Below are 14,369 nucleotides of genomic sequence, written 5' to 3' on the forward strand. Positions count from 1 at the left end.
GATATGAGAGTATGAATACAGGGGATGGGATAGAAGAGGCCTACCGTCTAGCACCCCCAGAATTTCAGGACAAGGCCAGAAAAGATCACCCTCTGAAATAAAAGACAGCAAATACAGTATTTAATACATTACAACAGCCATCCCAGAAAGCAATTCCAGTTTTTAAAAAAAGTACTGATGGAAAGTAAACACAGAATGATGTTAATCTAGATGAGAATATAGCTTAGAATTCTGAAACTTAAGAGGTAAAGCACCCATTGAAATGCAGGGAGAAAAAAAGGATGACTCCAATTTACTGACCTGCTGGGCTGTGGCATCTTTGGTATTATCTGCTCCCTCTAAGTAACTATGTCAACATTCTGGCATTCTTTTTATTATTTTTTAAAGATTTTATTTATTTATGCACATAAGAGCCAGAGGTGCCAGGTGTGAGAAGATTCACCAGAGACAGAGCGGGGAGCAGAACAGGCAGGTGAACTGAAATACACTGCTGAGGAGCAGTGGACAGGATAGGAGAGGTCTGCTGCGCCCTGTGGGTCACTCCCTGGCTGAGGATTGAACTCCGGCTGCAGGGGCTGCCAATAGCTTCATAGAGCTGATACCTGAGCCCTTGAGCCACCAGGGAGACCCTATGCTGACGTTCTTGAGTTTGTTTACTATGGATTTGTTCTGTAAAGTCTGATCATCTCTAACAGAACTATGGAGATTCTAGAATTTATCTGAATGTACTTTTACACCTTCCAATACAAGAAACATATTCTGTAATCCAGCAATGTAATATCATCCTGCAACGTTCTTACTTGCCATCTTTTAAATGCAGTGGGTGTGTGGTGACCGCCGTGGAAGGCCAGGATGCACTGGGTCTGGAAGATGTAAGGAGCTTTGGCTCTAAGCAAGCACTAGTAAGTTCCTGAAGAAGAAAGGAAGCTATCGATACTGCACATTCAAACGTTGCACCTGGCCTCATGTCTGGTACGAATTGGAGAAAAACAGCGGATGAGGAAAACAGAATATCCAGTGCAGCTGAAACCCAGGGCCAGGATGAGGGTGTCAGTGAGCTCAATCAACAAAGGCAGAAGGACCAGACTAGTCTCTGTTACACAAAAATAACGAGTGAACACAGCTACTAGGATAATGTAAACGAAGTACGTGAACACTGGCATGATTTTCAAGCTGGTTGATAATAAAAAATGGATCAGGACTTCCTTGGTGCTAAACTTGCTGGCGGTTAAGTGAGCCAGTAGCTGGAAGTGGCCTAGTAATAGTAAGTAAATAAAAGTAATGAGTGAAAAGTAATAAGAGCATCCATCATTTGAAGCCAACGCTGACAACTTTTAGGCTAAACTTCTATCGTGCGTGTTCACTTCTCTGACATGTAACCACGTCAGCTCATTTCATAATTCAGTCTGGTCATTTTTATCAAAATCCTTAAGTTTTGCTTTGATTTTGTGAAGTAACACTGCATTCTACATGCTGGATTTATCAGGTGGATTTTGCTCGCAGTCCAGGAGCGAGCTCAGTTTGCCTAGACTGGACCTAACATCGTTTCCTTTAATTTTGAAGACATAAGATAGACAATGCCTCTCTCCAGGAACAAACTAGATAGACACAGGAAATCAAGAAAACAAAGCATACATATCTAAAATAGAAAGGTTTGAAAAGAACACAATCTACATTGGGATGACAATGTGTACCCCAGCGTGTTAAGATATCAAAATATCTGCCAAAAGGTAACTCAAGAGTGGCCATAGATAGAAAAAAGGGATGCAGGAGGGCCTAACAGGAGTGTAAGGCTGGTCTTTGTCAAGAGGGGTTATGCTTACACTCCAGACAGCAATGGAAGGTGTCCTTGCACTGCAGAAGGCAGCTGGCGCTAGCCAGGACGGAGGGTGAAAGACACCAGGATATGTCACCCAAAATACGTCTCTTTGATGCAAAAATTGTCTTGTGCTGAAGGCAATTAAGAAGTATTAAATGAGGGAGACATTGTCTCTATCCCTTCCTTTTCTTCCTCAAGGCAGGAGAAACTGTCCTTTAACTAGAGACATACTTAGAGCCCAGAGAGGAATAGAAGAAAACTTCGCCATCTTAGGGCAGAGGTCCAGTGTGGCTCTCCTCTAGGAATCCAAAAAAAATGGGACCATGCAAAGCTGGGTCACTGTGAAACGGCCACCTGTTCCTGTAGAGGGAAGTAGGGAACAAGTACATGCCACAGAATGGGAACTGAAGAAATCTGTTTATCTGAATTTTGCACTGAGACAAAAAAAAAAAGTCCTCTAGGAACTCATAATCATAAACTAGTATAATGATGCTACCAGTGCAGTCTAAAAACATCCTCGATTAGAGAATAGAGGTAAAAATGGTCCCAGTGTGCAGGAAACAGGTGAAAGTCAATGCTAATCTTCTCTGAAGATTCTCAGAGATTCTTAAATTCAATCCAAGTCTCAAAGCCTTGTCAAGAAAAAGGCTCAGTTAAACAGATCACAGTTTTAAAAAGTAAACAAATTCCGTACATAAAAAAATTAAAACAAATAAAATACTAACAAAAAATAAAAAATAAATAAGTAAACATACAAGGAAATACGATGCCACAAAGTGAGATCCAGAACCCAGATAGTAGAATCAGATACAAACCTCAGTTGTCAAATCAAATTTAGAGAATAAAAAGGTTTTAAGATTTTTTTTAAAAAAACGAGAGCATGAAAATAGGAGTAAGGAACAAGAGAGTTCTATTAAACAGATCGAAAATAACTAAATATTTCTGAAATGATAAACATTTTTAACTCAAATTCACTGGAAAATTGAAAAAGAAAGCCAACTACACACAGCTGAAAAGAGAATCAGCATCCTAGAAAGCATATCCATTATTAGCTTTTAACTGCCTGGTCAGGTCCCTAGAGCAATGTGCCAATCTTCTCACCAGAAACAGAAAGAACACGAACATGTCTGTCACTGGAAACAGCCCTCACCCTGGGGACTGACCCCTGCAAACACACAGGATCCACCAGTAATAAAAGCCGCCAGCTACTGACTGAGTCGCACAGGGTATGTGAATCACAGACATCTTCTATGTTCACAGTGACCTCTGGAGCGGGTACAAATGTGGAAAGGCAAAGTGGCACTAGTCCAGCAGCAGCTGAGAGCCCCACCCAGGGTTGCAAACCCAAAGAAGGCGAGATGTGGACCCGACACTGCCGGCTCCTAACCGCGCCCATACACCGAGAAAGGTCAACAGGAATCTATCGTCCTCTGTGTTCAACTCTTGCCGGGGCAGCCTCACAGTCTCTCAGCCTCAGACTCTCTCCTCGAGGATGCTACTCAACGGATTGGAGAGAATCTGTGCTCTCTTTAAGGTGCTCAGGGTGGAGTCCAGCCTCCCAGGCAACACTCACTGTAATAGTCTTGAGTAGTCTATACTAACTAGACAATGTAACTAGAGGCTGCATAATGTCATCTTAACACTGTTTTCACTTCTTTGATTTTTTTTTTAAAGATTTATTTATTTATTCATACAGAACTGGGGTACAGGCCAGAGATGCGGAGGGTGAGAGGATTCACCAGAGATAGAGCGGGAAGCAGAACAGGCAGCTCCATGAAGTACACTGCTGAGGGGAGCAGCGGGCGGGTCAGGAGAGGTCTGCCACGCCATGTGGTCACCTCCGGGGCAGGTGGGGATTGAACTCATGAGGAAGTGGCTTTAGTTTCTCAGTGCAGTGCTTTAACCCGCTGCGCCACCAGGGAGGGCCTCACTTCTTTGATTTTTAAAGGTAAATGATGACTATGTGATTTTCTTTCAAAGGAAATAGTCAAGTAATTTAAATTATTTATTTAGCGCATAACTAAAGCCCTAAGAACAACTCCATTACTGTTTTGGACGATTGTTCAACAGAGCTCAGTCACTTTCCCAGTTCACTGTCCTGTCGGCATACACTCTCAGGCAGGTCTGACATCAAATACTCAAAACCTGTGCATTGCCTTTTAGGACAAGGAACAAGAAATTCCATGCAGTTTCTAGGAAAGTTTTTCAGAGTTCAGGCAGGCACACATCCACACAAACACACACACACATGATGGTTCCAAACAATGTGTTAGTGTTTATAATTTAAAACACAGCTGACATCCTAATTCTACATGCAAAGATGAGAAGATCTAAAAATAATCACTGTATTTTGAAGTGCTCTACAGATTACTACTCTGATTTGCCCCTTAGGTAAAGAAATAAAAAAGGAATAGACGGTGTTCAGGATCTATATAATGTCTTGAGAATCAAAGCAGTCCATTTTTCAGATGGAATTAGTGTGTCACAGACAGCCAGACAGAGACAGAGACAGAGAAGATGTGTAATTCTCTGTGGTTACCTACCAGTTTCACCGGCTGTTTTATTCTTTCCATGAGGCTTATAGAGAACGTAGGAGCATCCTTTTACATGGAAGTGATCATTAATTTGTCTAAACCACCTGAAAGAGAAGAAGAAGATCTGCTCATAGCCAAAGTTCTGTTTCTATGAGCTGCTCATTCTACCAGTAATAGAGAAACTGGGGCAGAGATCAGGCTTGACCTCTCAGAGGCTGGGGCCAGTGCCTGGAGAAGTGGTTCAGAGCCAACCTCTACAGCATTATCACTTTACCGACTAGAAATCAGGTATTACTTCTAAGCAAGGGCTTCGTACCTCATAAGTGTTGTATTTCCAGTGAAAGGGCCAAACCTAATATCTTCAAATGGGGGTTGAAAGCCCAAAATATGTAAAGCTTCTTCTTGGGTAATAGGTGGAAGACTACAAAAGAAACATTGCCTATCACTTCACAATGCCAATCACATGTAAATATAACCTTTCTCTACATTAATACATCGGTCTGACTTGAAAACAACATTAGTAATATATTTAATCTCTACTTTATCAAAAATAATACATGCATATAGTTTATATATATAAGCTAACAGGCTTATAACAAACGGTAGCTGTTTTATCTCAATTTATGAAAAATCTATTCTTAACAATCGTTCATTTAATCATCAAATGACTTTTGAATTTGTCGGGAGATGCTCATCAGTTGACATACTTACTTTCCAGCTCCCATTGTGCTATATAAGAAATTCCAACAAGAAATTAATGAGGAGATACCACAAGACGTCTTATACTGAGGCCGGCTTATGCAGTACCTAAGGAAACAAAAGACTTTCTTCATTTGAAAGGATACAGCATACACATAACAGAAACTCACAGCAACTAACATTGTCATGGCAATGAACACTGGAACGATTTAAACCAACGTAAAATCTTTATTCACCTTAAATATTTTATATGTATTAAACAGACTGTAAGTGCATAACAATAATAAATCATCCATTTAATAAAGATGGTTTTTATATTTCATCATGCTTGTTTACAGAGGTTGTTCACAGCAGGCTGACAGCTTGTGCAGGCATTCTGCCACCTTCTGTGAGTCTTCCTACTCTGCCCTTATCTTGTAATCTTGTCGGTGGGAAATAAGTCTGTTTTCCTGGTTACTTTTCCCCCAGCATCAATCAAGCCTTTATGGGCATATCTGCAATCACAATACACAGCAAAGTATCTGGCATTTATTCAATAAGGGTTAAAAACCCAATCTTTCTAAAACCTCACAGAAAAGCACTTTGAAGCCTTAAATTGGAGCATAGGATATTTATTCAGCTCCTAGTAGGGCCTCTAGAAAATATAAATAGAAGCTATCATGAATTTAGATAGAAACTGTGTTTTTCAAGGAGCCAGAGAGCCCTACTAGATAAGTGAGTGCTTAGTAGAAGAATGCCAGCTAACAAAGGCAGAAGAAGTGACATAATTTTGCAATATCCCCATGCTGTCACAAGGATTCAGGTAAAAATTGTCAATGGGTTTTGGGCTAAAACCTCCAGGTGACAAGCTGACAGGAAGCTGAGTGTTACTAGTGTCACTGTCATCCCCACTGAATGCAGCTGGTGACAGAGGGGAGAAATGTAACTTGACAATGTGGGGTAGGGCTGTCCCCACCTAAACCACAATCCTCCTAGAATCTCTGGTATCATAAGTCCAGACGCAAGGAGGCTCAGTGTGACGGACACAAGGTCACGTAGGCTGTCTTCCTGCCTACAGTGTTTAGCCTGCACCGAATCAAGTCTTTAAATTCTAGTTTGCAGGAACTTCCACATTTATGAATAATGGAGGTAACTAGTAGGGAAAAATAACAACTCAGACGCTTCCAGAAGGAGCTGGTAAGCCATCCTACAAGCTACCAGGTCTCACTTCTTCAACAAGCCAACCTACTAGACTTTGACAAGGAGACTGTTACATGGAGACAGTTCTAGGTTAGAGAGATGCAGGAGCCAGGAAAACACGACAGAGGTGTGTTCACAGCCTGGTTCCACTCTGAACAACCAGGTATGAAGACAATCTCAGAATAAGCTGGTCAATTTGACTTGAGTCAATGAATGAGATACTAGAGAAATACTGTTAATTTCCTGAGGTATGACAATGGCAGCAGATGATGGGGAAAGGCAAACAAGTCCCTTCTAGAGATTACCAGCGTCGAAGGTCTAGGACTTTCCGCTGCTTGATGTCATCGGCTGGAGAGCACTGTACCCAGTCCCTTGAGTGTCTTCCTTTTTTATCGGAAGTTTTTTTCTTAGAAGTTTGTTTCTTCACATTGCCTAGAATCAAAGGACATAAGAAAAATGAGTAACCTTGCATGACAGTGCAACTCATTCTGTAAAGAAATTAAAATGTAACTGCCATCGTTCTAAAAATATTTGCCTACATATTAAAGAAGTACTTGTAGCCCCGTGGACACTTCCCTACCTTTAAGAGAGAATAAAAAACATGTTTAAACATGTAACTTTCTTTCAGAATTTTATATTTCAATTCCTGAGCTGGTCACTTAGCTAGGAAAAGAATCCATCCCAAAATGCTGAGTGAACATCTAGAAAATCAAATTACCCAGAGTAAAATATTTAACTAGGCCACTTTCCAGAAAACGAATCCTTTCCGTAAGACAATAAAACCGCATTAACGTAACTCTGTTAAGAAAGTAAAAGCTCCATGCACTAGATCCAATAATGCAGTGATGTGATGTCTAAAAATATCTCCAGGCCTACAGAGACCACAAAATGAATTAAGAATGAGGCAACCATGTGCATTATTAAAATGAGATTTCAGCACCAGAACTACAATGGTGTACAAAGTCTCCTTCTGTGTACATGTATGCAGGACACACACACGCACACATAGTCTCCCTGAAAGCCACATCAGGTAAACAACAGTGGTGATCTACGGATGAGGTGGAACTAGGAACTAGACAAGGAGAGACACAAGTGAATTATCGTTTACACTGTTTCACCTTTATCCTTTTTTATTTCTGAACCATAATAATGGATTCCCCCAACCAAAAATTAAATAAGCTAAAATATTAACTACAAAAATACTAAGTAATACCCAAGTCTCATTTTAACTAATATTTCAAGTAACTATGCTCTTTAAACATTTTGAAATCTTTCACACATCTTTTAAATGAAATACATCTAATATAAAAAATAAGTTAAAGCTAATACTGTATTCCTACAAGTTCTTGACAACTTTGAGTTATGATATATACCAAGAAAGAAAACACAAATTGCTTCTAAAACTTAAAACCAGCTGGAGTGCAGAAACAATCGTTATATAGGGAACTTCTCCAATTTTGTAAAAACATCATAATCGTAAACATTAAAAAATAAACAAGTTTTTTCCCCTTCCCTTTAGTTACTCTTTCTAGGTCTGCACAGAAAACACTTTTCTCAGAGTTGAGCAACCATTGGCTCTTGAGCAAAAATCTCATTCCAAAATTTTTTTTTCATTAATAAAATAAATCTTAGCGAGAAGAGGGAGATACAACACCAATTCTTGAACTGTTTCACTGCCCAGCAATACTTAATTCCCTGAGTAGTTTTCGTGGCCCCTGGAAGTGTGGGAATCTGTGGCTGCAGACCCACAGGGAGGAAGACATGGCATGGCCAGTAAGACTCCCCGCCTGCCTGTTGTGCTAATCCTCAAGAGTCTTGGAGAAAACGCACCTTCATGAGCCTCCTTCATGAAATCCCCCACACAGCCACACAGAGAGCTGATCTCAGGGGCAAGAGAAAGCATAAATGTGTGTGCACCAAATCTCAGCACTTCAAATTACATGAAAAAAAAAATGAACAGAAAAGAATGGAGAAAAGATAAATCCATCAGTTGGCTCTTCTTAACACTCCATTTTCAGCAATTGATAGAAAAAGACAAAAATTAAGTAGAGGCACAGATGGGAACAATATCTGAAATTCTGACCTAATGAATATTTATAGAACTATATGCCCAACATCCAGAAAAGCTCCTTCTTTGCAAGTGCACATAGTACGTTTATCAACCATAACTACATATTGTTGGTCATAAAACATGCTGGATCATAAAACATGTCTCAGTAAATTGAAAAAGACTGAGATCATTGGTCCTCTCTCCACAATAGAAATAAGTTAGAAATCAATATTTAGGGAAAAGAAACATTTATCTGGAAATTACATAATGTGGGGTAATAATAATGCACCTAAATAATACATGTATCAAAGAAGACATCATAAGAGAAATTACAACCTGTCAAACTGAATTAACTATATCAAAATAAAGTGTAGCAAAGTCAGCAAACTGTAGCTAAAACAATACTTCCAGAGCAATCTGAGCATTAAATGCGTCAAGTCTTGAATTAATGGGTGGCTGGTGTTTAGATATACATATGTTGTGTGTTTTTTAGGTTTTGGATTAAGGGCTGCACAGTTCTCCGAGGATAGGATATAAAGTGTCTCTCTTGTTTTCTCAGGTGGTTATTTTAAAAGGAGTTTTAAAATGTCAGTGATTATGGAGCTATTTTAATTCCATTCTGCCATACCTCTTACTAGCTATGTGATTTTGCAAAAGCAATGCATCCCCTTGAAGCCCCAACTCCTTCATGTATAAAATGAAGCTAAGAGCACCCAACCCATAAAATTTCCATATTACTTTGAGGTCAAACAAAGAAGTGGATGTGGTAACATACACCTGAAAAGGTGTGATCCCATACCTCTGAATCCTACATAGTATCATTAGGCAATATTACTTCAATTTTTAAGTTTAAAACTTATATTCATTTAAAAAAAAAAGTGGAAATCACTAGCAGAAGCCATCAGGAAAATTGTGCACCCACTTAAATTGTGCAGGGCACAACCCATTCAGTGGTACCTGGAAACTTACTGGGTGCTCAAAAATTTTAACAACCACCCCAAAAGTCACATTGTTATGCAATAGAAAATGAGATGTTTAATTGGGAAATACAGATTCATGAAACAGCAGTATGTAACGCTCGCTTCGCTCGCTACCTCATTAATGCTACCTCATTAATCATTTCTGCATCCACAGGGACATATCTGTAACACCTGTACTTTGCAGCGTCCCTTCTTACATTTTTTTCAACTCCCTCAAAAGGCAACACTATATTTGAGGCTCCCAGTGGTAACACTTTAACAAAGGAAGAATCCTCTGCCCTTTTTTTTTTTTTCCTTAACTACCATGTCAGACAAGACAGCATACATTACAAAAGAAAACGTGTTTCATAAAAAGTTTTAACAAGGTTGATTATTTTGCTCAGAATTTGCACCTGTGAGTGTCATGCTTCCTTCCTCACCTGATTTGTGTTTCAAGTTCGTGGACACGCCATCAAATTCAGATTTATCAATTTCCCACGCGAGAGGTAGCTTGCCCAGGCTATTGGATAAGTTTTCCAGGCTATTTTCTTCATTGTAGATGATTTCCGATGTACTGGCTGGGATGCCGATGTACCTCGATGAATTATTTCCAGCAGATAAAGAGGTATTATCAGGGAGGCAGGAAGAGTGGGTAGAATTGGGGGTTTTGTAGATTGAGGTGGCCTGGTTGAGGAAGGCATAGTCGGAGCAGATGGCGTAAATTTTCTCCCGAGTGTGGGTCACTGGGCAGCTCCATGGATAGTGACTATCTCCTTTGGGACCCAAGGGTGTTCCTGAGGCTCGAGAGCAGAAAGAAGGTAGAGCACTGGGCAGATGCTCTTCAGGGGACTTGCTCTCGGATCTGTGCTCATCATTTCCAGAATCACTTGCCCTTGCTGCTTCTGCAACGTTAGGCATTGAATGATCTAGAAAGTTCTCTTACAAGAAGAAGTCGCAACTCTTTCTATGACTTGAAAAACAACTGTGATGACTGTTGATAGTTTTCTATGGAAACCTGAGAGCTGCAAGAGGGGGTCCTAAGAAAAGAGGCAGGAGAAAGAGCCATCAGCAGTGCACACGACACCCCAAACTGCCCTAGAGTCACATCGTGTTTCCTGTGACTTTCATCACTCCTAGGTGCTGACTGCATGATTGCTGACCATCTGCCTTATCAAAATTATTTGAAGATAATGCATATGAGTAACAAAACAAGTAGTACAGTGAAAAATTGGGCAAGATAACTGCATCGTCACATCTGCAAAGGGGATCTCTATCGCTGTCTCTGAAATGGCCAACCTGTGCGTGGAAAGATGCTCAGTGCGGCTGGCATCTCAGAGACAGAGTGTAACAAGTATGCGGAAGAGGTGGCGAAATCCCCTGGACACCGCTGGTAGAAATGTCAAATGGCCCGGTCGTGTTGGAAACAGTTCCTCAAACATTTAAGTATACAATTACCACGTGATCCAGCAATTTCCATTCTTGGCAAATAGCCCAGAGAAATGTTCCTAGCAGCGCCGTGCATAACAGTCAGAAAGTGGATATGATCCAAATGCCCATCAACTGATGAGCTGATAAATAAGATGTATGCAGCCATACAAAGATATATTGGTGGGCAATAGAAACACAGGAAGTACTGGCCCAAGCTATGGCAGAGATGAGCCTTGAAAACAGTTTGCTAAGTGCAACAAGCCAGATACAAAGCAGAGCATAATTCTGTTCATGTGAAATGGCCAGAATAGAAAAATCCAGAGACATAAAGTAAAGGTCACCTCGGCTAGGGGACCTGAAGGGGGTGGGCTGGATTTTCTCCTTTGGAGTAATGAAAACAATCTATAATTAAAGGTGGTGGAGAATGACAACTTTGAGAACAGCAAAGGCCACGGAATGAGACACTTTAAATGGGTGAGTCCCATGGCATGTGAATGACGGCTCCACACCACTGTCTTTAAGAAATAATGCAGTAACTGATTATTTCAAAACCATGAAGGGACAGAGCATGCATGATGAATAATGTCCCAGCTTTAAATCAACAAAAAATACAGCACTTAATTTTTTTAAACTGCCAGCAATCGACATAAAACAGGATCCTATCCAGGCAGTCCCTGACCTCTGATCAGCCTGAAGAAAACCTGATTTTCAAGTCTGAACCAATTCCTTTGGGAGTGTCAGCATGGGGCATTCGAGGAAGATGAAAATGGACAAAAAAGAGGAAGGTAACCAACATGGGGGGGAGGGGTAGGAGGTCACTCCGCCAGGAGACAGGCAGGTGAGACCCATCCTAGGTGACCCCTTCCACTTTGACAGCTCTGGCCACTCACTTAAAATTAGAAATGGTGATATAACTTTTACAGGTTATGAGAAAGTGATTCTATAAAACCCATCATGTGAATACCCATCTATGTCATAGTCAAAAGGTAAGACGATGATTCCAGAAAGACCCAGGTTAGCTGAGCTGTGAGGAGAAGCTACAGGTAAGGCAAGTCCAGCAGGGAACGAGGGCCAGCGCCATACAAAGACCCAGGAAAGATTCCATTATCTTTATTTTAAGAAATGGCTTCTCGCTATTCAAATCAGGTGATCTGTAGTCACGGGAGCAGAGTCTGTGGTTATTTGCAGATGGGTGGAGTTGGGTAAGAGCTTCCCATCAAAAATAGACCCTCCCAAGGCCCTCCCCAGTGGTGCAGCGGGTTAAAGCACAGCACTAAGAAGCTAAAGCCATTGCAGTATGAGTTCGATCCCCGCCTGCCCCGGAGGTGACCACATGGCGTGGCAGACCTCTCCTGACCCTCCCGCTGCTCCCCTCAGCAGTGTTCTTCGTCGATCTGCCTGTTCTGCTCCCCACTCTCACCGCCCCTGCACCTCTGGCCTGTACCCCAGCTCTGTATGCATAAATAAATAAATCTTTAAAAAAAAGACCCTTCCATGGTTCTATTCCGGAAACTCTTTTTTTTTTTTTTTTTTGTCAAGAAAATGACTCAGGAGTGGTCGTGGCAATCTCTAGACAGGAATCCCTTGTGCTTTTTTTCCTTCTTCATTGTTTCCTGGTGCCATGGTGGTGGCAGAGGTGGGGGAGGGGCAGTGAGCCACACCCTGGAATTATATTGATGGGGGACACCCCCCCCAACCCCCGCAGACAACAAAATGTCCAGGCTGCTGCCCATGTTGGTCACACTGAGCTTTTGCTCTGCAGCAGTTTCCTTCACAAACTGAGTGGGAGTTTGCCTGCAGGGATGTTATGAAGGATGTTTATAGGAACATATACAGAAGACCCTATCGACACACAGGCAAAGGGGAATGGCTGCATTTGAAGACCAAAGTCAGGACCGTGTGCCCTGGAAGTGAGAGCCAAGACAGAAAGAACATACTTTTTGATTTACAAAAAGTATGACAGTCTGGCTTTGCAGGTTTGTTTAGTAACTATTTCACACTGTCCCTAAAACAGAAACATCTTTAAAGTTTTAGCAAAAACAAAAACAAAAGGTTATCACATAAGGGTGTATGGTCTATGAGTAACCCCCGAAGTCAAGGGTAGACTTCCAAGGGTATGAAAACATTCTCCTTGGGACCACTGTGGATGGAAATTCTCTGTGAAAAACTGTGTGATTGTTGTAGATTTTATGATATAAATAAACACACTGCAGGGGTCAACAGAAGAGCAAACGTTATTGCCAGATGGCTAAATCCCACCACCCAAACACTGCTAGCGTGAATGCCCTTTCCTGCGATGTCTGACCCTGTCTATTCTCAAGAGCTCCGTGAGGTCAGGGATGCCAATTTGTCCTCGTCCTTGCTGAAAAGTGCGTCAAGCACAACTTGTTACCGAAGACACACTCAGTAGGCATCGCAGACTGCAGAGGCTGTCACGCAGCCAGAGCTGCAGCCTGTCCCTCCACGAACCACCTGCAGCTCTCACGGGCTCGTCACAGCTTTGTCCCCATTTTGTGAGCCACTGCCAACTGCATCCCTCTCCAAGCTCCCCTCGCCCCCTCAACCAGGGGTCCCTGACCTATGCCTAGGGACGAGGAAATAGGCTTGGGCTGGTCAAGCCACTCCTCTTCCAGCCCATGAGCCTCTCTCCAGCTGCTCCTCCTCTGCTTGGCCTCCCAGCCTCTCCTCCTCCCTCTCTGACCATGTACCCGAAAGCTCTCTCCTCCCACTAGCTCTACTTGAGTCCCTTAAGCCTGTTAGCCAGGTATCAGCTCAAGTATCCCGGGCTCCTCAGGCCAGGACCTGTCACACCAGGATGCGTCTTGGGATGCTGAATGTCTACCTCCTGCAGTCTGGTTCCCCACATACTGCATCCCTAGCGACCCGCATCTGCAGAAGTCCCCTCTGCAAGTACTCCTTTTCAAGGCATCACTCCAAGTCCCAGCGTTGGTTCCAGGAGAGCTCCCCAGGGGTATCGGCGGGATCAGAACTGGAGGTTTACCTAGGGCTAAACCTGCATCCTCCCTCATTCTCAGCAGTGAGACCCCAGCTCCCTAAGGCAGATAAATGAGGCAGTGATGCTGTGTTTGGACTTCCCAATCAGCAACTGCAGGACCTACGGCCCCATGGAACGACTGAGTCTTAAAATCCTATCACAGTCAATGGAGGTGTTAATTGTGTGCAAAAATTTTATTAAATGGGCGGCTTTCGGCGCAGCACCAGCTCATCCATTTCTCAGCCTCCGGTTCAGTAAAATAAACTGTCCGTCTGTGAGGACAATAGCCATGGTCCAGGTCACATTCTTTGGGGGTTCGATTTAAAATTCTGCTTTCTAAGTGGCAAGTTGGCGTGGAAAACTAACCAGCTTTCAAATCCCTCCAGGACAGCCTTCCGCCTGTGACATTACTGTGATCCATATTCCATACTTCCAGAAGGTCACTGAGCCGCAGGGCGCCATAGTAAACGGGTACCAGGAGCCGGACTGGGGTGCTAACTCCCAGACCCACGGGGCTCGGTCCTCCCGCTCCCTGGGGCCCTCCCCACGCCCCCCACGCCCCTTCCTCCACCAGACCTGAGCTTGCGGGGGCTGAGGCCGCGGGTGCCGGGTGCCCGCGTCTGGCTCGGGCTCCCGGGCGGTGAGCGCAGCTCCCGGCGGAGCCGCCGGGCTCTGGGGGACACCCCCATGGATACTGGCTTTGCCC

At 42.8% G+C, this 14,369-nt stretch overlaps 1 protein-coding gene across 3 annotated transcripts in view; it reads right to left on the reverse strand.

The window, feature by feature from the left end:
- BIVM (basic, immunoglobulin-like variable motif containing) overlaps nucleotides 1-14,369 on the reverse strand; it is a 25,503-nt gene that overhangs the window by 9,800 nt on the left and 1,334 nt on the right. For 2 of the 3 annotated variants that reach the window (XM_012723252.1, XM_004680046.2), the window contains exons 2-6: nucleotides 9,681-10,277; nucleotides 6,537-6,663; nucleotides 5,065-5,160; nucleotides 4,670-4,774; nucleotides 4,363-4,457 (exon numbers count right to left, since the gene is read on the reverse strand). In XM_012723252.1, the coding sequence (XP_012578706.1) occupies nucleotides 4,363-4,457; nucleotides 4,670-4,774; nucleotides 5,065-5,160; nucleotides 6,537-6,663; nucleotides 9,681-10,158 (901 nt within the window). In that variant the 5' untranslated portion in view covers nucleotides 10,159-10,277. Of the gene's footprint in view, nucleotides 1-4,362; nucleotides 4,458-4,669; nucleotides 4,775-5,064; nucleotides 5,161-6,536; nucleotides 6,664-9,680; nucleotides 10,278-14,239; nucleotides 14,296-14,369 lie in introns of those variants that run through there. The other variant, XM_012723251.1, reaches the window with a different exon arrangement.

This window comes from Condylura cristata, unplaced genomic scaffold, assembly GCF_000260355.1.
Source record: "Condylura cristata isolate star-nosed mole 26May11 unplaced genomic scaffold, ConCri1.0 scaffold00010, whole genome shotgun sequence".
Taxonomy (NCBI): Eukaryota; Metazoa; Chordata; class Mammalia; order Eulipotyphla; family Talpidae; genus Condylura; species Condylura cristata.